The following is a 22147-nucleotide window of genomic DNA, read 5'->3' as shown; positions in this document are numbered from 1 at the left end:
GATTCTATCCAAACTGGCTGAGAGGTTTCACAAGTCACTAGATAATTTCTAAGGTGCTTTCTACTTTTAAAATCCCATAGTTTTTTTTTTTTTTCTCCCTTTGAGTCTCTTTAAGAAAAAAGCCTATTATATGCCCAGCATTATGCTAAGTTTACTCAGGAGAAGACTTGTAAGAGAGGGAATATAAAAGAAGCCAGTTAGCTAAGAAAATACTGGTAATATTAAAAGAAAAAAATCCATGTGGGCAGAAGTCAGTAACACTATTGACTCTTAGGGTTTGCTCCTTAAGATTTCTATAGTTCTAAACCCAGAGATTTGTTGGTTAATCCTATAACCATTTTCTGTATCTTCCAGTGCACATGTCTCTGCAAATGACTGTGGAGATATCAGAGCTGAATATTGTAGGATGATGACATCACCTTTCCAACATGCTTCCCTCCCTGCATCACCCTCCTCCTAAGCAGCTAGCTTCTCTGCTGAGTAATGTTCAGTTTCCCAGGGGCTTTTTTTTTTTTTTTTGGCTCTTGAACCTACCTATGAAGAAAAAGAGCAACTTAGAAATCACTTTTAATATTAAAAATATCCTAGCCTACCAGCTAACTACCCCTAAAATCCCCACACTCTTAAACATAACCCTATTCTAGATTAAGGTTTTCTTTTTCTGCCTTAGTAATAACATTTTATTTGGAGCCTATTTAAGACCACTGGTTAGGAGTCTCATTCTTTATGAGAGCCGATGGGGTATGTTGAAAGGAGGCCTTTTGAGATTTGTTATTTTTGAGGACACGGCAATGTTCTTTCTGCTCCTTTGGAAACATTTCAACTAATGCTTCTTGCTCCTTCCCTTAGCTAGTAAGCAGCAGGGTGGAGGCTGCAGGGAGATATAATAGTCATAGAACATCAGGGTGTGGGTGAGTTGAGTAGAAAAGGTGATAGAATTAATCATTAAAGCATGGAAAAGTATCTGATTCTGTTAAGAGACTTTCCCTTCTATCTAAACTTTGCTCTTATTACCTGGAATTACCAATCCATTTGCTCTCAATACAGTCAGGTATATTCTAGCACTGGGATCAGAGAAGAGGGACCTTTCTACAGCATAGGAAAATTTGTTTAGCACCTGAGTTTTGCTCTGAAGGAACAGAAGCTTAGAAATAATCTGTTAAGGCATATATGTGGGTACAGATGGAGTACAAGGTATTCACTGTATTAAATAAAGAGTGAGGGAAAATTAGCGGCCTTGAGTGTGTTTGGTGTCAGAGCTCAGCACTTGTGGAGGAAGTACAGAGAAAGCAGACTGATATTTACCCTGGGAGAGAGTCCTAGTCTGTTCAAGGAGATAAGACCATTACCAACACAAGACACATAACCGTGACTGTTGTTGTTGTTATGTGCCATTGAGTCGGCCCCGACTCATAGCGACCCCTCCTTGGGTTTCCGAGGCAGTGTCACTACGGAAGTAGGATTGCCCAACCTTCCTTCCGAGGAGTGGCTGGTGGGTTTGAACCACCAGCCGTCTGGTTAGCAGGCAAGTGTCTTAGCCACTATGCTACCAGAGCTCCGTGACTAGTAACTCCAAACAGATACAGTCAGGTAAGCCTCTATAGGAGTGTTGGGGGAAGAGAGGGCACTGGAGGAAATAGAGTAGATGGAGCTAAGAAAGCTTAAGGATGTCATAACACGAAGAAGCCAGTTTATAGTAGAGTTTAGAAGGCAAGAAGGAAAATAGAAAGCAGAAATGTCATGGAAAACCTTTTCAGAGGTACCATGGCCTATTAGACCAAGGCAGGAAGAAGACAAACATTTGTAAATATAACAGGAAAGATTCCTCTAAGGACTTATACAGAATCTCGAAACTAGAGTAGTATTTTAAGATGGAGGGATAAGTATAACTGTAGTTTAGGATATGTACTGCTAGAGAGAGGAGGTCCAGATTTTGGAAGGCCTTGCAAACCAGACCCAAGATCAACTTGATACAGTAGGCAATAAATGAGGCATCCCAAGATGGGAAAAATTAGGAATAAAATAGAAGATGGTAATGGAGGAAGGGTTCCTGAAATTTGTCCTAAGGAACTTGGATTATGTGCAGAGGTAAGTAGGGGTGTGGAGTTATAAGCAAAGAAAGGTCATAAGGAGGTTACTATATAGCATGAAACTGACAAGTGTTTCTTTCTAAGGAGCTATGAGGGACCCTGTGAGTAGCCAGTACAGCTCCTTTCTTTTCTGGAGGATGCCCATCCCAGAACTGGATCTGTCGGAGCTGGAAGGCCTGGGTCTGTCAGATACAGACACCTACAAGATCAAGAGCAACAGTGATGGCAAAATGACCGGACAAGCAACCAGAGCAGAGAAGGAGAAAAACCCTGAAGCTGATGCCCTCCTTGAGTACAGCACCTTCAACTTCTGGAGAGCTCCCATTGCCAGCATTCACTCCTTTGAGTTAGACTTGCTCTAAGGCCAAGTCTCTCCTACCACCTCACCCTCATTGTCTTCCCTTTCAGCCTCTTTCCACACCTTTCCCATTGCTCTCTCCCCTCCATTGTGTTGAGGTGGTGCTGATGAATCTGTCAGAGTCTTATTTATTTATTTATCTATTTATCTTCCTTCTCCATTTTACTCAAAAGCCCTCACGCCACAAAGGTTGAAGCAATGGAGTATTGGGTCACAGGGATTCTCTTTTCCCCCTAGGAATTAACTCCAGAAAGCATGCCTGATGGGGGCATCAAAGAGTAGTACAATAGTGCAAAATGGAGGACTGATTTTTCACTCCATTTTAATCAGCATCAGAGATTGTTCAAACCTTCCTAATTTCCTGTTCCAGTAAATACAAATATTTCTTCAAGGGTTGATGAAAGCCTTAGTTTTAATTTGTGATTATCTGCTACAAAACAATAGGATTTCTAAAATGCTGAGGTGGTAAAAGATTTTTGTGTGTGTGCGATCTTCTGTGTTCCTATAATGTACTCTTGTCTGCAGATAAATTGGCGTCATGAAAATGTAAGACGAGGAAATAATATATCATGGAAAAGAAAATAGAGGAAAGCACTGAATCATTTCAGAAATAGCTAAGTGCTCCCTTTTTCAAAAATGTGTTCCTTCAAGCTTACTCATTTTACAACTTTGCTCCAAATTGTGGGCTGAAAATGTGAGGAAAATCAGATTTCAGATCTACAATCTTACTATTATAATTTGTAAGGTTTTGACTCAACCTTTTAAAAGGCATAGGGTTTGGTGTTTAGTATTTTAGTCTTGCCTTCCTGTTGTATTTGCAATGTATGATGTTGATCAGTGGACCTTGGGCACAGTTCTTCAGCCACCTTGAGACCATGAAATGAACAATCATATTCTGATCCTACAGCTTGTCCCACCCCTTCCAAACTTATTGCTGCTGATTTGTGCTGCCATTTACTCCTCTAATAAAGATATTCAATCCCAGGACTGAATTCTAGTTTTTCTCTCTAAACAGGGAAAAATTATAGATCTCAGAAATTCATCTTGCTTTTACATGTAGCTTAGAATTTTATCTAATACTCAGTTTTGAGGAGGAACAATTTGAATAGTCTTGCTACATAAAAAATCACTGAACTTCAGCTTAAACATGTAAGTAATTAAGAAAAAGGGTGAAATCAACTTAAAATGAGAAAGCTAGTTAGAAAAAACCCACAACCAACCACTCTTAGGGCCCATATGGTTGCCTACTACCTACCAACATATTTCAAGTAATAATTTTCCTAGATGTCTCAGGATGCACCTGGGGTTCTGAATCTGCTTGTCATTACGTCAATCTAGGTGCCTAAGAAAATAAATTAATTCACCCAAGTGTTACCTTATTTTTAACTGACCTCACTCCAAAAAAAACTATTTGAACCTAACTTACAAAGTTCGTGTGCCTATTATATAAAAGGCACTGAACCAGACAATATAAAAGCATGTAAACAGGAATGAATCAAGTCCTACTCTCAACCTTAAAAAGGGAAGTAAATACCAATAAAGTTCCTGGATTGCACAAATAGACGACTAACCGGAAGTGTGATGGTTCAAACCCAGTCAGAGGCACCTCGGAAGTAAGCCCCAGCGATCTGCTTCAAAAGGTCACACAGCCTTGAAGAACAATTCTACTCTGCACACATGAGGTCACCATACAGCTATTCTAAGCAACCAGCAAGTACCAATAGCAGTAATACTTGGCAGTATGCCATAGATACTTTAAAATTACCCTAGCAAGATCTACAGAAGTTCTGAGAAGGAAGAACCATGTTAAATCTTCCTCCGAGGCTTTAAAGAGGCCATCGTCAGTAACAAAAGCCAAAATAAAGAATGGGGCTAGGAAGGTTAAGTGATGTATGTGCTTTTCTATTTTCATGGATTTCTGAAGAGGCAACTCCGGATGTTAGGATCAGCACAGTGCTTCTGTCACCGCCAACTGGTTAATTTGCATACTTGATAGCCTTTTCCAAAAAAAAAAAAAACCAAACCCCTTGCCATCAAGTCAACTGCAGCTCGCTGCAACTCTATAGGACAGTGTAGGACTGCGCCAATTGGGTGTCCAAGACTGTAATCTTTACCGAAGCAGACTGCCACATCTTTCATCCTTTCCCAGTCCCTTCAGAAGAAGTGATTCCGTTATTGACTGTCCGCCTTGACAATTTGGCTCTTGCGTTCTTGTATTCACGCTGGAAATAGTGGCAAGCACCAGAACCCAATTGATGTGTAAAATCAGGAATGCTCCAAACAGCTTCGTCCGAGGTTGGGATCGGGCAGCAAGGTTTTCTCATCAATTCTAAAACCGATACCCCGGAGAAGCAGCCAAGAGGGAGGACGCAAACTTCGTTTCCCCCCAGTTGTCTGAGCCCTTGGCGCGAAAACAAACTATCCAGACCGTCCCCTACCGGAACTACACGACACATAATTAAGTAATCCTCCGCCTCGCTAAGTAGTCCTGGTAGGATCTCTCAGATACACTTTTTCGTTTTAAAAAAAACTTTCAGTACATAAAAAATGAAGCTCAGGGATGTATAGTCCTTTTCTTCGAATGAGAATGTGGGCTTTGTCATAATTTACTTCCACGGATTCCTCCGCCAGAAATTGTCTTTGCTGCGCCTTCACTTCCGGGTCTGCCATTTTGTTGCCTCCATTTCTCCACGAGGGGGGGTTAAAGGCCCCCAAAATACGCATATATGAAAAGGCCAAAAAGTAACCGTCACTGACAGGGAGTCTTAACTAGAGAAGGAAACGGGACCAAACTGGCGGGCTTGGTGAAAGCGCAGCCGACAGCGTCCCGGACGAGGAGGTGAGGGGAGAAAAGAGATGCGTGGGCTGTGGGGGCGCCCGGGCTGGAAGGCAGAGCGCCGTGAGAAGTCTCAGCCCTTCCCAGACTAGCCCAGGACGTCTGGGTGCTGACTGAGAAGCGCCCCCTCACCAGAGCGGGGACTGACGGGGGATGAGGACAGAGAGGAAGGGGATGCTTTAGGGAGGAAGGGGAGGGGACTGGGAAGAGGTGAAGAAGGGGGTGTGGGTAAGACCTGGGGCTGGGGAGCTGGACCAAGGGGAGCCAGGGCCATAGAGGTGACCACTAGGGGGCGGGTCGGATCTCTGGTGGGGGACTATGCCGTAGGCTGAGACCTTGGTTCCTTACCCCAGATTGGCTCCCTTCTTTCACAAAGACCGAGACTGGTGTGGTGAATTGGAGGATTTATGACAGAGGGGGACTCAGGAACTCTAATTCACTGACCCCAGTAATAACCTTGGCGAGCCTAGTAATCTGAACAAGAGCAGTAAGGGTCCCTCTTCAAGTTTCGCACAGTTGTTCGTACAGCTGGTGGCCCCGTGGGGACGTGTGCCTTGCAAAAAAAAAAAAAAAATTGATCATCAGCCCATGAATTCTTCAATTTCAGTTCTATTTTGCGTTAGCATTTTCTTTTTCTCGCAGATTTCCTTAACCCAGCGGTACCCTGCAGAGATCATCCTATTCCTTCCCAGAAGGATTGCTCTAGGGTCTCTTATTTTATTATTATTTTTTTTAATGCCTACGAAAAGGAGATTTTCTATGGCTTCACTTCAACAGTTTGACAGTATGTTTTGTCATTTGGGACCATATTTTCGTCGTACCATATGATCCAACCATTTCAGTAGAGATATTCTTAAACATTTGTTTTCATACATCCTTTGATAACAATGAGGGGAGAACTGCCCTACCCAAATTCTTACATAAACAAAAGTAATTACTTTTTGTTGATAGAGTACTTGTTATCAAGAGCTCAAGCACTTCATAACTTATTAAACACACTTATTGAAAGTTTTTGTGTGTTTGTTTGGGAGGGGAAGTGGGTACTTTGTGTTGTTTTATTCATCTCCATATCCTAGGAGTCTTAAAGTTAACACCAGTGTGTGATTCCTCAGGTTTATATACAGGAAAGTTGGGGTACATAACCTAGGGAGAATGTTTTCCCTTCCTTCTTAGTAATCAAGGAGCTCAGAGTGCCTCGACTGCCCTCTGGTCTATTAGGCTACATCTCATGTCTGGTGGCAAGCATTGTCATAGGATACTGGGAGAAAGGTACATAATCCCAAAAAGTGCTGTTATTTAAAATACACATTTTACTTTTAGAGATCGATGCTTCAAGTTAATTCAAAATAAAATAATAACTGAGGGTAGGGGGAGAAAAAAGCCTTGAAGAACACATTTGTAGGAAACCTGTTTTATATTAGGCAATGAATGTAACATCTTATTTACATTTTAATCCCAAAGTTTAATTATATCTTTGTATATAGTAGGAAATAAGAATTTTTATTGCCATTTTGTGATACTAGTGCACTACTTACAAATATGATTAAAGAAAAATGGTATAAAGTCAGACTACAGTGGACAAAATTGATTGCTCAAAAATATTTTGCAAGAATTCAGGTGTTAAAGAACACCAGTTGCATGGGATAAAATCAACTTACTTTAAAATGTCTTCTTTTCTGGAAGTATGTTTTTCAGGAACGTGAAGCAAACCAGATTTCTCCTTTAACAGATACCTCAAATTCCAACTGAATTGTGTGTGCGTGTATGATTAGGACTAGGGTTGAAATTTCATTATTAAGATAGATAAATCCTGCCTTGGGCCAGCATTTTTGACCATCACTGTGTGGAATATACTTTCCTTTTGTGATCAGTCACTGTACAGGTTTTTAAATCTTTTTTTTTCTTCCTTAATTTTTATTGTGATTTGGGTGCAAATTTACAGAGTAAATTCATTTTCCATACAGGAGCTCACATAGACTTTGTCTCATGACATTCACTGCAGTTTCCCACTATGCAACAGCTCCCCTCTTACCCCCTCCCCATAGCCATCTCTTCCCTGTGTCCTTCCCTCCCATGTACTCTTCCCCCCCAACCCCAATCTGTCTCCCTGTGCATATACAGCCCCTCTATTCTCCCATGATTGATCTCTCCAAGGAGTGTATCTACCTATGTAAATGTTCAGCCCTTATGCCTGTCTTTTGTTTGGCTGGAAGCCACAGGAGTAGGTTCAATTCCAGACCTGAAGGGCAGCTACAGGTTTTTAAGTCTTGACATACCTTTTATATATTGCATTTTAAGAAAATGTGAAGGAGTAATTAACCACCTAAATAATCTTTCTCATTTTTAACTATTATTAAAAAGGTAATTAAGTTGAAAAGCAGGTTTGATAGTTTAAAATGAAGATAATAACTATGGAGAAATGTGAAGTATCAGTGTTCTAAAAGAAGTTTTGCTATAATTCTTTCTCTAGCATTTTCATGATTTCTAAAAACTGAAGCTTGGGTAGGTGTATAGCAGTTCACTTAAAAAGTTCACACTCTTGAACATACAAATTAAGAGCATCTGGACTAGGTTTTCAGATATATTCATTTTGAACAAACACCCCTGGTGATCTCCTGGACAAAAGCTTTGAACATAAAATTCTCTGCTGTGGATTGGAAAACTGAATCATAAAGTGGCAGAATATTTTGCTTAAGCCAGTGGTTCTCAAATGTTCTGGTTTCAGGACTCCTTTAATTATTAAAAATTATTACAGACTCCAATGTGTTATATCAATTGATTATTTACTGTTTTAGAAATTAATTTTTAATGTTTATTTATTTAAAAAAAAAACCATTACATGTTAACTAAATAACATGTTTTTATCAAAAATACCTATGTCTTACAAATTAAAACACTGAGGAGAATAGCATTATTTTATATTTTTGGAAATCTCCAACTGGACAGCTAGATTCTCATATCTTATTCTGCTTTCAGTCTGTTGTGATATGTACTTGGAAAAGGGAGGACCATTTCAATAGCTTTTTCAGATAATTGTAGGTATTCTTTGATGCTGCATAAAAACTTGGCAAATGGTAATTTTTTAAAAGTTAGGTGCATTGAGGCATCTATGAACTTTTTGTGCTGTTACGTTGGCCATTGGTCTATCTTTCAATTTGAATGAATCTTTTTATCCATGCATGATTTTGTAACATCAAATGTTGATACATTTTATTATACAGTATCAAAAATCACATTAATTAACATCACCACTCATTTCATCAGAAAAATCTTTAAGTAGTAGTCAGCTGTTAAGCGCACAATGATGGCTACAAATTTTCCAAAATTCTAATTTTTTGCTTGAAAGCTCAAATTGTAATTGGTAACTGGCAATAAATAATGTCAGTTGTTTTCCTTGAAGTGAGAGGCTCACTTTGTTCATGTTAAAGAAAATGTGTGCTATATACCCAAGACTGAATATCTCTGGTTTATCTATTCATCATTCTCTCATGTAAAAATGGTGTTCCATGCAACTTTATCACAGTGTTTTTCCTCAAGAAAACCATCATATTTCATTATTAAGTAAATGAAACAGAAGTGCTTTATGCATATTTCCAATATTTTTCACACAGAAATAATAAGACCTATACTCAAGGGTTGACATTTAATAAAATTAATAATAATTTTTTACTGCTTCATCAAGGACATTCTTAAGTGGAACTGGCTTCCCTCCCACCCCAAAGTACCCAGCAGTGAAGAATAAAATGACTAGCAATAGTTTAATTTGTACTAAGGCACCAGCAGTTATACCCACTGTTAGATTTGCACCATCAGTACAAAAGTTAACATATCAAAAAAGGCAAATGTCTTAGTATAATAATAAAAACAGTTTTGATTTCTTGGACCTCTGAAAGGGTGTCAGGAACCACCAGGAGCCCATAAACCATACTTTATTTTTCATTCTATCTTTACCCCATAGTGAGAAGATAAAAACAAAGTTAACAAATGCAGTTTGATTTAGAAAGCTGATATGTCCTGTTGCATTGTGCCATCCAAAGATCTACAAATTTCCAGAAAGAGTACTTGCTAATAAGGGTTCCCATAATTTTCACCAAGCAGCGGTTTTACAGCAGGACATCCTTCTTGCTCCTTTCCTGAAGATCACGATGTATTTTGTTGTTTTTGAGAATATACACAGCAGAACATATACCAATTCAACAATTTCTTCATGTACAATTCAGTAACATTAATAACATTCTTCAAGTTGTGTAATCATTCTCACCTTCCTTTTCCTAAGTAGTTCCTCCCCCATTAACATATAAACTCACAACCCTCTAAGTTTCCTGTCTAATCTTTTGAGTTGCTATTGTCAGTTTGATCCCATTCCAAAAAGCACATTGTTTAGTCATACATTCTTTAATAGTTAAGCTAAACTACTGTTCAATTTTAAGAAAACGTCAGGGGATACTTTCAGTTGAAGGTTTAAGGTTTGCAGGTTATCTCAGGGCAGTAGTTTCAGGAGTTCATCCAGCCTGTATGACTCCAAGAAGTCTGGATTCCTTAAGAATTTGAAATTCTCAATGACCAGGATACATGTTTTATTACTTTGTACTGTGTTCCTTAATGTTCTATCCATGGTCATTCCAAAGGGATAAAATGCTGTTTTATTGATTCCTAAGAGTAAAAATGGGGAATTAGAATTGTTTTGGGAGTATATTACACATATTTCCAAAATATTTTTCTGGAGATTGAGAGTGAGAGAACTATTGTTTAGAATCTGGAACTTTCCCAAATACTTGATTGTCTGTGCTAGATAAGGTAGAAAGGAAGTACCCAACCAGCCTGTCTACTTGAGAAATATCACATACACGTTAAAGTCAAGAAATCTAAAAAGATTTTATAGGCAACCTTCCTTGTGTTTTGGGTTATAGCTTCCTGCAAACTTTTGTTCCTATGCATAAAGATGTCTTTGGTGGACTTGGGGAAGAGGTTGTTAGAAGCAGCAAGAAAAGGTCAAGATGATGAAGTAAGAACACTGATGGCAAATGGCGCCCCATTCACCACAGACTGGGTAAGCTCAGTGAAAAGGTCTCTTAATTATTCCCAACATGTAATTTTATCAGCCTTTTTCCTAGAGGCTAAACAGACTTTATTGATTTTTCTTCTCTTTCTTCCTGCCTCATTCCCCCCATAAGAGTTTTGTTTTCTTTGTCTCATCCGAATATTTGGTTTTCTTTCTTTGCTCTTTTCCCAAATTGAAAGAGTCTCCTGTGGGTATATAGGTGGTAATTGTAAGGTATTATGTACTTGTGATTTTCTATAATTCTTTTCAGAGTATTTTTAAAGGTTAATTCTCTCTAGAGTACACTTGAGTTATAGGCTTCTATAATTAGCTAAAAATTCAACAAAATCAGTATAATAAGAGTGCATTTCTAAACTAATAAACTCCTTATTTTTTTCTCTAGTATTCCTATTTAATAAGGAATAGTCTGGTCATTTTGTTTCCTTTGCCATTGTTTGAACATTAAAGAGGAATGTGTAATTTCATGAGCCTAGACAACCACCGTGGAGAGTAGAGAGTTTCAGAAGATGTAGGTCCACGTTGTAATACAGGCTTTCTTAGCACTCATAGATTTTGTAAGCATTTCCTAATTTTAACAATTCAATGAGAGAATATTTTCTATTCTGAGTTGATTAATTCATAACTTCAGAGGCCAGCAGGTTCTTAGCACTCAGAAAAAGGAAGAAAACACATTTCTTTAAATAGAATCGAAAAGAGCAATGTGAATTAAATCCACTCAGGCAGAGAGGCTGAATATATGAAAAGCAAAGAATAAATAGGCTTAAAATAAAGAGCATAACCCAAAGAAAGGAATAGATCTCTGGCCAAAGTGGATGCTGCAGATAATTCTTACAAGATTCACATTGTGCAGATTTGCTTATTGCTGTTGACTTAGCATTGCTGCATTTTTATTGCCTCTTCATCTCATTAGTCTTGTTTACTTTGCTTTACTGTAGCAACAGACTTCTTTTCCAGTCAGTCAGATTTGTACCCCAAATTCCATGTGTAACTTTCCAGTCTCTACTCTTTTCCTAAGAATTATTTTGAATTTGCCTTTCTCTTCCCTTTACCCTTAACTCTCTGAATGCTCTTGTGAATCCATTTTTTTACCTTTCTCTAGGTCCTGCTTAAAATCATGTCTTTAAGGGAATCTTACCTGATATATCCACCTTACTTAAATCCATTATATTTAACACTTATTTAGCTGGTGATATATTTATTTGCCCATTAGTTTATTGTTAACTTTTATTTAAATAGTTTCTTCAGTCCTATCTGCCCAACCAAATTTGCTCCCCAAGGACAGGAACCATAGGATTCACCTCTTGTTCATTTGTATCTCTCCAGTAACGATCCAGGGCCCTTCACACAGTGGATAGTCAATGAGTATTATTTTCCCACAGCTTGGAACATCACCCCTCCACCTTGCAGCCCAGTATGGTCATTATTCCACAGCAGAAGTGCTCCTTCGAGCAGGAGTTAGCAGGGATGCCCGGACCAAAGTGGACAGGACCCCCTTGCACATGGCTGCAGCTGATGGACATGCGCACATCGTGGAACTGCTTGTTAGGGTAAAGCAAGAATAGTGGCGGGGCTGTGTTGGAAAAAAAGACATCCACCTCCCTGTTTTCTTACTTGAACTGGTGGTAGGAAGCTGGGTTGGGAAGGATTAAGTTAGGCCAGCTTATAGCATTGAGTTGCATCTCTTTCAAGAGTCAGCATGGCTAGTTTGTTTTCTAATCTTTTAAAGGGTAAACAAGACTTTACTGATTTTTCTTCATTCCCTTTCTGCAGGTGTTCTCTGCACTTAAGCCTATTTTATCAGGCACTCAGCTCTCTGTTAATAAATGCAACAAAAATCTGTTCTCTTCCCCTTCCTTACCCATCTGTCACAATTTCCCAGTGATGTCCTTAGAAGACCCACTCATTGAAATCATTATGTCTGTCAGCATTCAGGAAAATTTGAGAAATGTTTTCCTTAAATGTGATCTAAATTTGAGTATGTGTAATCACTCTGAAATCATCTGTATTTGGTGATGGGATCTTGCACCTGTGCTACTATAACCAGTGTCTCTTGGAAAAATTACTTTTTCTGTGACAGAATGGTGCAGATGTGAATGCCAAGGACATGCTGAAGATGACAGCTTTGCACTGGGCCACAGAGCACCACCATCGACATGTTGTGGAGCTGCTTATCAAGTATGGAGCTGATGTCCATGCTTTCAGCAAATTTGATAAATCTGCCTTTGACATAGCCCTGGAAAAAAACAATGCTGAGATACTGGTCATTCTCCAGGTGTGGTTCTTTTTATACTCCCCAGAATATACTTTAGTTGAAGCTCAGGGTTTTTTGTAAGAGCTGAATCAAAATTATCAATGGTACTTCTTGTGTGTGTTTCAGTCTTAGGACTCAGTGCTGTTAGTGTTTTTTTTTTTTAAAAATTACATAGAACTGAATTTTTCGTGGTGATTGAAGAACAATGTGTGGCCAGTCCAAAAATAACATTTATTTGGCTTTATATTTGTTTTTTTTACTCCATGTGAAAATTTCCCACTTCCATTTCTAGTTAGGCTTAACTTGAGATAATATTAAAAGGCACTTTTTGTTTTTTGAATGTGCATCAACTCATATAAGACAGCACATAGCTCTAAAGCATATTGAATCATCAGTAAGCCAGCCCACAATTGAAAATTAGCTAGCCGTGATGATTTCATTCATTAATTTCTTAAGCAGGCACTTGTATATCAGGCATTACACTAGGTCAGGGATAGTACGATGAGAAATACAAAGACATGGTCTGGCACTTGGAGTGTTCACAGCGTCCTGGAGGTAAAAGACAGGAAATAGGGTATTATAATACTACACAATAAACTTATCTAGCAAGTATTATGAAGGGCACAGAGAAAGGGAGCTTTGATGACACTTAAGGGAAGACATAAAGTATTTGTAAAACTTGAACTGAGTCTTGAAGGAAAAATAGACAGAGAAGTGGGAAAATTATATTCTAGGCTAGAACAGCAAATCAAAGACATGTGAAAGAACATGAAATATTCAAGGAAGAGTAAGTTATTCTGTGCTAGAAAATGGACAGAGAAATGGATTTTCAGAACAGCAGGAGCTAAGGTTTGAGAGTTAGCCTGGACTCTGAATGCCATTGTATGGCATGCTAAGTAGTTTGAGCTGTTTTTTAAGTAGTGAGGATCCAGTAGAAGCTTGTAGATAGATGATGACTGATATGATTAGATTTGTTTTATAAAGGTGACTGTTGGGGTGTGTCACACGGACTGGAGAAAGCAGACACTTAGGCTGAAGAACTATTTAGTAACTCATTAGTCTAAGCAAGATCCAGTGAAGGAAAGAAAGAGAAAGATCCAATGAGGGCTTGAACTAAGGATGTGACAGTAGATAAAAGGGACAGATTCAAGGAAGAATATAATAGTAACCAGAAAATGGATAATCTATTTCAACTGGTGTTCTTAGCAAGGAGATAATTATATAAGAAAAATAGCCATTTCTGTTGCATTTACAGGTTTTTGTTTTGTTTGTTTTTACTGACAGATGGTTCTCTATAGACTGCTTATTCTTTTCAACTTTCAATTTCTTGTTGAAAGTGTCTTTCATTACTGTACTTTTTTTAGTAATGATCCTGGTTCTGAAACTAAAAAAACTAATAAATACACGTAAGCATTTTTTTCACCAAAACTGAGCAGATATTCCTGGAAGCAAAATGTGGCATAAGGAACTCGACTTTAAAATCTGGCACTAATTTATTTGCTTGTTATATATTCTCCTAGGAATTTCTTCAGTGGCAGAATGGAACAAGTAGTTTGACAAAACCCTAGAGAATATTGTTCTCTGTAGGGCATAAGGGATCACCTGCCAGCATGTTGACTTGTAGATAATTGATCATAGAATATTAGTGATGGAAATTATTTTCTAGCCTATTTAGGCCAAGCCCCTCATTTTTCAAATGAAAGAAAAAAGTGAATTGTCTAAAAGTTTTTGCCAATAATACACCTTTGCTTTTCCAAAGTAGTAACAAGCTTGAGAAATCAACCTAACATTTCTGTTGCCCTGGTCTGAAAAAAAAACAACAATCTTAATGAGAACTCTGATCTCCCTGGTGGTACGTGGGTTAAGCACTTGGCTGCCACCTGAAAGGTCTATGGTTCGAACCCACCAGCTGCTCAGAGGGAGAAAGATGTGGCAGTCTGCTGCTGTAAAGATTTACAGCTTTAGAAACTATGGTTAGTTCTACTCTGCCCTATAGGATTGCTGTGAGTTGAAATAGATTTGACAGCCATGGACAGTGTGTGCCAGAACTAGTTCTGCTTGATAGAGCATTGTCAAGGGTTGGGGGGTGGAGGGAACTGTTCAGTAACTGTATAACTAAGGCTAAAAAGTGTCCCGGCCTTGAAATATCCTGCCTTGGTTGGTAGGAAGCAATGCAGAATCAGGTGAATGCTAATCCTGAGAGAGCCAACCCTGTGACTAACCCGGTGACTATGGCTGCTCCATTCATCTTCACATCGGGAGAAGTTGTAAACCTCGCTAGCCTTGTTTCTTCAGCCAACACCAAAACAACCTCAGGTAATGTTATGATGATGTGGCATTTATTTTAGACTTAAAAATGAACAGAACCCCAAGTTTTCCCATGAGATGAATGGAGAATCTTTCTGATACCCAGTCTTTTATTAAAATATTCCCCAAAACATAAGATTTATACTAGATTTTAAAGTTAATACATTTATTCTGGGGAGAAATTTTACTTAAAGTGAGGGAATATCAGACATTGGGATTATACATGGATACTAATTCTGATAAAAGTAAAATATTCTACGTTGTTATACCTGACCCCAGAATGAAAATATAAGGGTGTCTCAATATGATACTGCTAAAGAAATAGTAAATGTTCATAGTCTAAAGCTGTAGCAAAGCAAACATAAGTGGAGAGGTGATAAAAGAAGTACATTTGATTATTTGATTAAAGTATAAAGGTCTTGGTTTGTTATGAGAGCATATTTAAAAACAAAATAACAGGGAAAAGCAGTTGGTGTTCATCTTTTGAGACCCATGTACTTTTAAAGCTTCTGTCTAAAAAGAAGCCAATGAGTTTGTTTTCAACATCTCGTTTTACAGATACTTGTTTTACAATGGAGGAAATTGTACCTTCATTTAACTAATTATTCCCATTGACTCTTGTTTCTTTTTCTGTTCCTGACTTTCATTTCAAAAGAAACAACTGCATTCCTAGTTAAGTTGATATAATATCAAAAGGGGGATCTTGAATGAGGTATTCAGTTGAGAGGCAGCGTGGTAAAGTGGAAGAGACATATATATATATAATATATACATATATATATAAAATGTACATATAATTTTGGATTCAGAAGTAGGTTCAAATACTGGTTTATCAATTGACTAGCTTGACCTTGGGAAAACTGCTTATTTCTCCAAGCCTTATTGTTTGTAAAATTTGGATATAATAATACCAATTTTATAAGGTTATTGTGAGACTTCAGGAGTTTGTATTTCAGTGACTATTTTATAGCAGGGCTTCAATAAAAAACCCATCAAGTGGTCAAGTCGATTCCGACTCATTGTGACCCTATATAGGACAGAGTAGAACTGCCCCATATGGTTTCCAGAAGGAGGCTGTAAATCTTTCCAGAAGGAGGCTGCTACATCTTTCTTCCCCAGAGCGACTGGTGAGTTTGAACCAGTGAACTTTCATTAGCAGCTGAGTGCTTAACTGTACCACCACTGCTCCTCCAGCTTTAAAAACACCTATTGTTAAATGAAAGTCTCTTCCCAATGAAGGGAGACTTTGTCGTGACCACAAGGGGGCAGTAGTGACCTTCCTGTCTTTAGGCCATCAACACATTCAAAAATCTACCACTTTACTTTAGGTGGATTTTAAATCTTTTTTTTTTTTTTTAAGCTTAAATATGCATATACATATAATGAGCTCATTCACAACCCTGTGGATTTGAAGTGGTTCAAGCCACACTGATTAGAACAAGTGCTTTTATATGCCCAAAGTCTTTAGATGCCAATAAAGGTTCACAAATGTGAAAAGAGCTAGAGTTGGTCTTTAGCATACTGCTGAAATTCTCCAGACCATAGTCTGGAATATTAAGAAAAGCAAACCATATTCAGATTAGAGATTCTTTTGCTTTGGTTCCCATTGGCCAGTACTGTGTTTGTCACACTGCTTTTGGCGGACCTACTCTTCTTTCTAGCAGGGAGCTCTGGTAGCATAGTGCCTAAGGCACTTGACTACTACCCAGAAGGCTGGCGGTTCAAACCCACTAGCCACTCCTCAGAAGGAAGGTTGATCAATCTATTTCCATAGTGATACTGCCTCAGAAACCCAAGCAGGGGTCACTGTGAGTCAGGGCCAAGTCGATGGCACATAACAACACTCTTCTTTCTCTCCTGTTATATTAGGAACTGTAAATTGAAATTGCCTAAACCTAACGTAACAGCTGACCTCCCCAATGTTATCTTAATCATGAATCAGTTCTACCCAGCTATCCCCACTTTAGCTTAATGACCTACCTGATGCCTAATCAATACCTATGAAACCAAGCTCTTTAACCACTGTGCTATTAGGGTTCCTGTTTGTATGTCAGTACTAAACCAGATTTTTCACAAATGTTCTTTCTTCATTCTTCTATCGAGGGGAAGTTGGGTGAGTTACCATGTTTGAATCAAAAAGAAAGCACTCGTAGGTTGGGATCATCATACACTAAAAATCATGTAATGCCTTTCTCATGGAGCAGTTTTATACCAGCCATTCCCCTTTAGCTGGGTGGCCACCTGATGTTTAGCCTGCTTGAACTTTAATTATAACAGCCTTGTTTTTGATTGCTAGTGATTTATAAACAAACAAAAAAAGTTTCCAATCTACATGAGGGACATATCTAAAAATTGCTTAATCCTTGTTTGTTTCATTTGAGGAGGGGGTTGTGGGTTCTTATGTCAGCATTTGGTATGACAGACTGAGTGATGAGAAAAGCAGGAAAATTAGGGAACAAGCTGTAGCTGGATCTATTCGACATAGGAGTCATCAGATAGTCTCCTTCTGAAGGTCAAGCACTGTGTTCCACTCAGACCATTTGGTTCCTTGGATATTTAATGAGAATTAGAATCAAATGGGGATATCATCCCCAATCCCAAAAGCTTTGATTAAGCTGGTTTGGGACTTTTGGGGGGACTACATAAGTAATCATTAAATTTAAATTTATAAAAGAGATTACGTAGATTAGTCATATCAGGAAAGGATTCTTTGCTCTGTGGGAGGATTCCCTATAAGGAGTGTTAAATAGGAGTTTCTTTAAGTGTTTTACAGATAACTGACATCTTAATAGAAGAAAGGGTAGAAAGAATCTTTAAGCATATAGTGGGAAAACTTAAAAATTAAGAGTACATTTTAAAAGAAGATAGGTGGTCCAGTCAGAGTCTAGTTAGGACATAAATCTATGCATGTATAGATACATATAATTTCTAAAATTCCACATTAGAATTATTAACTAGTAATAGTGGATTAACTGCATGAGAACTCTAAAGAATACGGGAATACCAGATATAGGGAGCAGCCACTACTTTTATACTGACAGCTTAATCTCATGCAGCTGACAAAGATGAAATGTTTATAGGATCTAACTCCAGTTTGACAACACAGGACAAAGAAGGGTAGATTTGAAGCTGAGAAGTAATAAATTGCTAACTAGTGTAAAAAGTATCTCTGAAATTATAGCAAAAGACACAGGGAAATGTAATACTTTTTTTTTTAAGTTAGATTTATGTAAACCTTTTGAGTGATCCTTTTGGTTCATAAAGTTAGGCATGCCTATTACCAGAACAAATACACATGCTGTAGGAACTGTTTGCCTGTAAGATAATAGACACACAGACACAAAACAGGTTTCTGATGAAAGTTAAAAAGCACTTCCAGGTATAACGAAAGTGGGTAGTAATTATTTTTAGCATGAATCCATTGTACCACCTTTAAAATTCAACATAGGAAATTTTAGATTTTTAACTTCCCTTTCACTGGACGTCAGTCTTATACTTCTCCTCACCTGTCTAGCTGAGGAACAGAGGTAGCATGATTGGGTAAAGCCCAGGTGGGGCCTGTTCCCTCGCTATCGCTTAGTTTGGAGTGAGGCATGCTTTGTAGGCTTACTGCCTGCTGCCAGAGAGAGCTGTGCACAGCTAGCCTAGGGAGTGGGCGGCATGCCTGTCTGTTAGCTGCTAATGCTCAGCATTGGCAATGCCAAGAGAATGATCAAATGAGAGGAGTATAGTGGCCATATGCCAAGAATATGAATTTAATCTCCTTTAAAAGAAAAACTTTTAAAATTTTAAAAGAGATTTAACACTGATAATGGTTTATATCAGTGTAGATTAGAGAGCTAGATTAAGAACATTATAGGGAAAAGTTGGGGTTTTCATTTAATAAACCATTTTTAGTGCTTCTCAATTTACTCTCTCCGATGGACCTCACTTGCCTTCTTTACTGAAATAGGTGACCCCCATGCCTCAACAGTACAGTTCTCAAATTCTACCACCTCAGTGCTGACCACTCTTGCAGCTCTTGCTGAGGTATCAGCCCCCCTCTCCAATTCACACAGAGCCACAGGTAGGTAAGGGATATCTATTGGATGAAGCACCATTTTCTTTTGTTTTTAAAATATCCAGCAGACTTAATTTGCATGAACTATTAAAGAAATGTAGTTAATTAGAGGCATCTGGGGACATAGAATCATTGAGCATCAGAAAGAAAATTGTGATATAATCAGACAGCTGAGTAATATCAGGGAATGACTGAGTTATTCCTTTGTATTTTTGCAGTTTCAAGTTTGTTTGCCCTGACTTCAGTTGCTTCAAATTGAAATATTTAGTCTTACATTAGATTTTTTGGAGATACTCTGTCATGTTTTGACTGATGCTATCATAGAGTGATTCAAAATAGCAGCCTAGATATTTTGTATTAAAATACCAGGGAATGCTTGCTACCTCTCTCATTACTGTATCCAGTGTACTTCAGATTGACTTGCTTTTATTTGCAGTGGAGATGTTATTGTGACATTTCCAATGGAATTGAGCAGATGCATGCTATATAGTGCCTTTATGATATTTAAAACAAAAAGGTTTTAAGTCAGTTAGCCAGAGCTAGTGGACTATGGGGAAAAGAATTAGTGTTTCACATAGGTAAAGGCAAGACTCTGTAGTCATCCAGGAACCTTTTGGGGAGTCTGCTTTATCATAAATAAAAGCAGATTGTTCTGATTTCTTTCTGCCATTGACATTTGGGTGGTAAGAACATTCTTCCAATCTTATTTTTCCTATTAGCAGCAATCATAAAGCTCTCTAACTCAGATAAATTTGAGCAGACAGCAGGGCAGAGGGGAAAGGAATGGATTAAACTTGTCCTTGTTATCCTGTTATTTTGCTCTTTGATCTTGGATAAATCACTTAATTTCTTCAGGTCTTAGTTTCTTCATCTTTAGTATGATAGTTAGATTAGATTTTCCATCAAGGTCCTTTAAGCGATAACATTTCCCTGTTCTTTGTTTCTAAGAGGTGTGAATGCTCTATTTCCTTTGAACTACCTGAATGTGTCTGATAATGACAGTTCATATCCCACTTTTGGCAAAGTTTTAGATAGAGAAATTACATAGTGGTAGGAATTGTTTTCCCTAATAACCCATTGCCATCAAGTCCATTCTGATTCATAATGACCCTATAGGACATATTAGAACTTCCTCAGAGTTTCCAAGGCTGTAAAACTTAACAGAAGCACACGACCTCATTTTCTCTTGCAGAGCGGCTGGTGGGTTAAAACTGCTGACTTTGGTTAGCAGCCAAGCTCTGAACCACTGCACCATCAGGACTCCCTTTACCCCTAATAAAACAAAAAAATCCATTGCCATCAAGTCAATTCCAACTCATAGTGGACAGAATAGAACTGCCCCACTGGGTCTCCGGGTGGTAAATCTTTACCGTAGATTGCCCCGTCTTCCTTCCACAGAGCTAGCTGGTGGGTTTGAACCACCAACCTTCTGGTTAGCAGTTGTTCTGGTTACCTAGTGCCCCTCTGACAAGAATATACCACAAATGGGATGGCCTTAACAAACAGGAGTTTATTCTCTTACAGTTTGGAGGCTTTAAGTTCAAAGTGCCAGGCTCTAGGGGCTGGGTGAAAGCCCCTCAACCTTGGGGTCCAGCTCTGCCTCCTGTTCCTGGCCCCTTGGAGGTAGAGGCGTTTCTTCACTCAGACAGCTGCTGGCTGCTGAGGCTGACAAGCCCAAGGTTGACAAGTAAAAAGGCACAGCCTCGATGTTACCAAACCACGTGGCAGGCCATTAATTTAAAGTCCATTGTAAGTCCCAAGGTCGGCAAAGCATGGCAGGCTGCTGAATGACACAGCTACAAGCAGGGTCCAAGCATGCCGTAAACTAAAAACCACTCCCAAAGCTGCTGCATATATGCGTGAAGCAGACCACATACCCAAAGGCAGCTGCTCAGCTGCTTGTGGTAGTTCCCACCATGGAGTTGATTGCCAGTCTCATCATGGGAAATAACTACCACCAGCTGCCCAGCCACGTTGACATACAAATTTAACTACCACAGCAGTCATAAGCCTTAGGCATTTATAGGGCAGTAAATCTTTAGGGAAGCAGATGCCTGTCTTTCTCCCATGGAGCGGCTGGTAGATTTGAACTGCTGACCTTTTGGTTAGCAGCTGAATGACTTAGCCACTGCACTACCAGAGCTCCCTTTCCCCTAATAGTGCTTAGTTTGTTGGGATATCGACTAACCAAACTAAAAATCTTGATTCTACATAATACATGTAAGGCTCTTAGAAAGGTACCTGGCACATAGGAAGTAGTAAATGTTAGCTGCTATCAATATTACAGGCATTCCTTGGAGATATTGAGGGTTTAGTTTCAGACCACCATAGTAAAAGGAATATCACAATGAAGTGAGTCAGAAGAGTTAGTGCATATAAAAGTTACATATACTATAGTTTATTAAGTATACAGTAGCATTATGAAAAAGTTTGAAATATTCTGAGAATGATCAAAATGTGACATAGAGACACAAAGTGACTGATAGACTTGCTATCAAGCAAGTTGCCACAAACCTTCAATTTGTAAAAAAACAAAACAAAAACACTGCAGTATCTGCAAAGTGCAATAAAGTAGTGAAGCACAATAAAACGAGGTATGCCAGTGTTGCTGATCGATTAGATGGGAGTCACCATCTGTTATTTTTGCCAATTAAACTTCTTCAGTGCTTTAACTACTTGATATGTTATTTTGTTAATTCACTATTAAATGTCTCAATTTTCTTTTAGAAATAAATCTAATTTATGATTATTGTTACTTCCCCCTCAAATTCCTAATGTTTATTTAAGCTTTAAAGATCCTACCTGAAAAACAGTTTCTAAGATCATATCTTGTCCTTCATTGTGTAATCAGAGTGCTCATTAGCCAATTAAGGTCTCTGAGATTTCCTACAAAACAAACAAGTTTGTTTTTTTTTTTTAATTTTATTTTGATTTGGGTGAAGATTTACAGAGTAAATTCACTTTTCATACAGCAGTTCAATATACTTTGTCTCGTGTCATTGACCAAAATTCACAATGCAACAGCTCCCCTCCCACTTCCTCCCCATAGTTACCTCTTCCCAGTGTCCATCCCTCCATACTCTTCTGCACCCTGAGCTGTCTCCCTGTGCATAAGCAGCCCTTCCTTCTCCCATGATTGTTCTCTCCAGGGTGTGTGTCTACTTGAGGTAAATGTTTAACTCA

The 22147-nt window shown here is 38.5% G+C and overlaps 1 protein-coding gene across 1 annotated transcript in view; it reads left to right on the top strand.

Annotated features, from left to right (window-relative positions):
* Nucleotides 1-10226: 10226 nt before the first annotated feature.
* GABPB2 (GA binding protein transcription factor subunit beta 2) overlaps nt 10227-22147 on the top strand; it is a 20901-nt gene continuing 8980 nt past the window's right edge. Inside the window, exons 1-5 of the mRNA XM_007950910.2 lie at nt 10227-10334; nt 11726-11893; nt 12424-12618; nt 14763-14913; nt 18857-18970. Coding sequence (XP_007949101.1) covers nt 10227-10334; nt 11726-11893; nt 12424-12618; nt 14763-14913; nt 18857-18970 — 736 coding nt within the window. The remainder of the gene's footprint in view (nt 10335-11725; nt 11894-12423; nt 12619-14762; nt 14914-18856; nt 18971-22147) is intronic.

Source organism: Orycteropus afer, unplaced genomic scaffold, assembly GCF_000298275.1.
Source record: "Orycteropus afer afer isolate SDZICR_OR568_19922 unplaced genomic scaffold, OryAfe1.0 scaffold00290, whole genome shotgun sequence".
NCBI classification, from domain to species: domain Eukaryota; kingdom Metazoa; phylum Chordata; class Mammalia; order Tubulidentata; family Orycteropodidae; genus Orycteropus; species Orycteropus afer.
The sequence above is the reverse complement of the archived record's forward strand: the minus strand, read 5'-3'. Positions and strand labels throughout refer to the sequence as shown.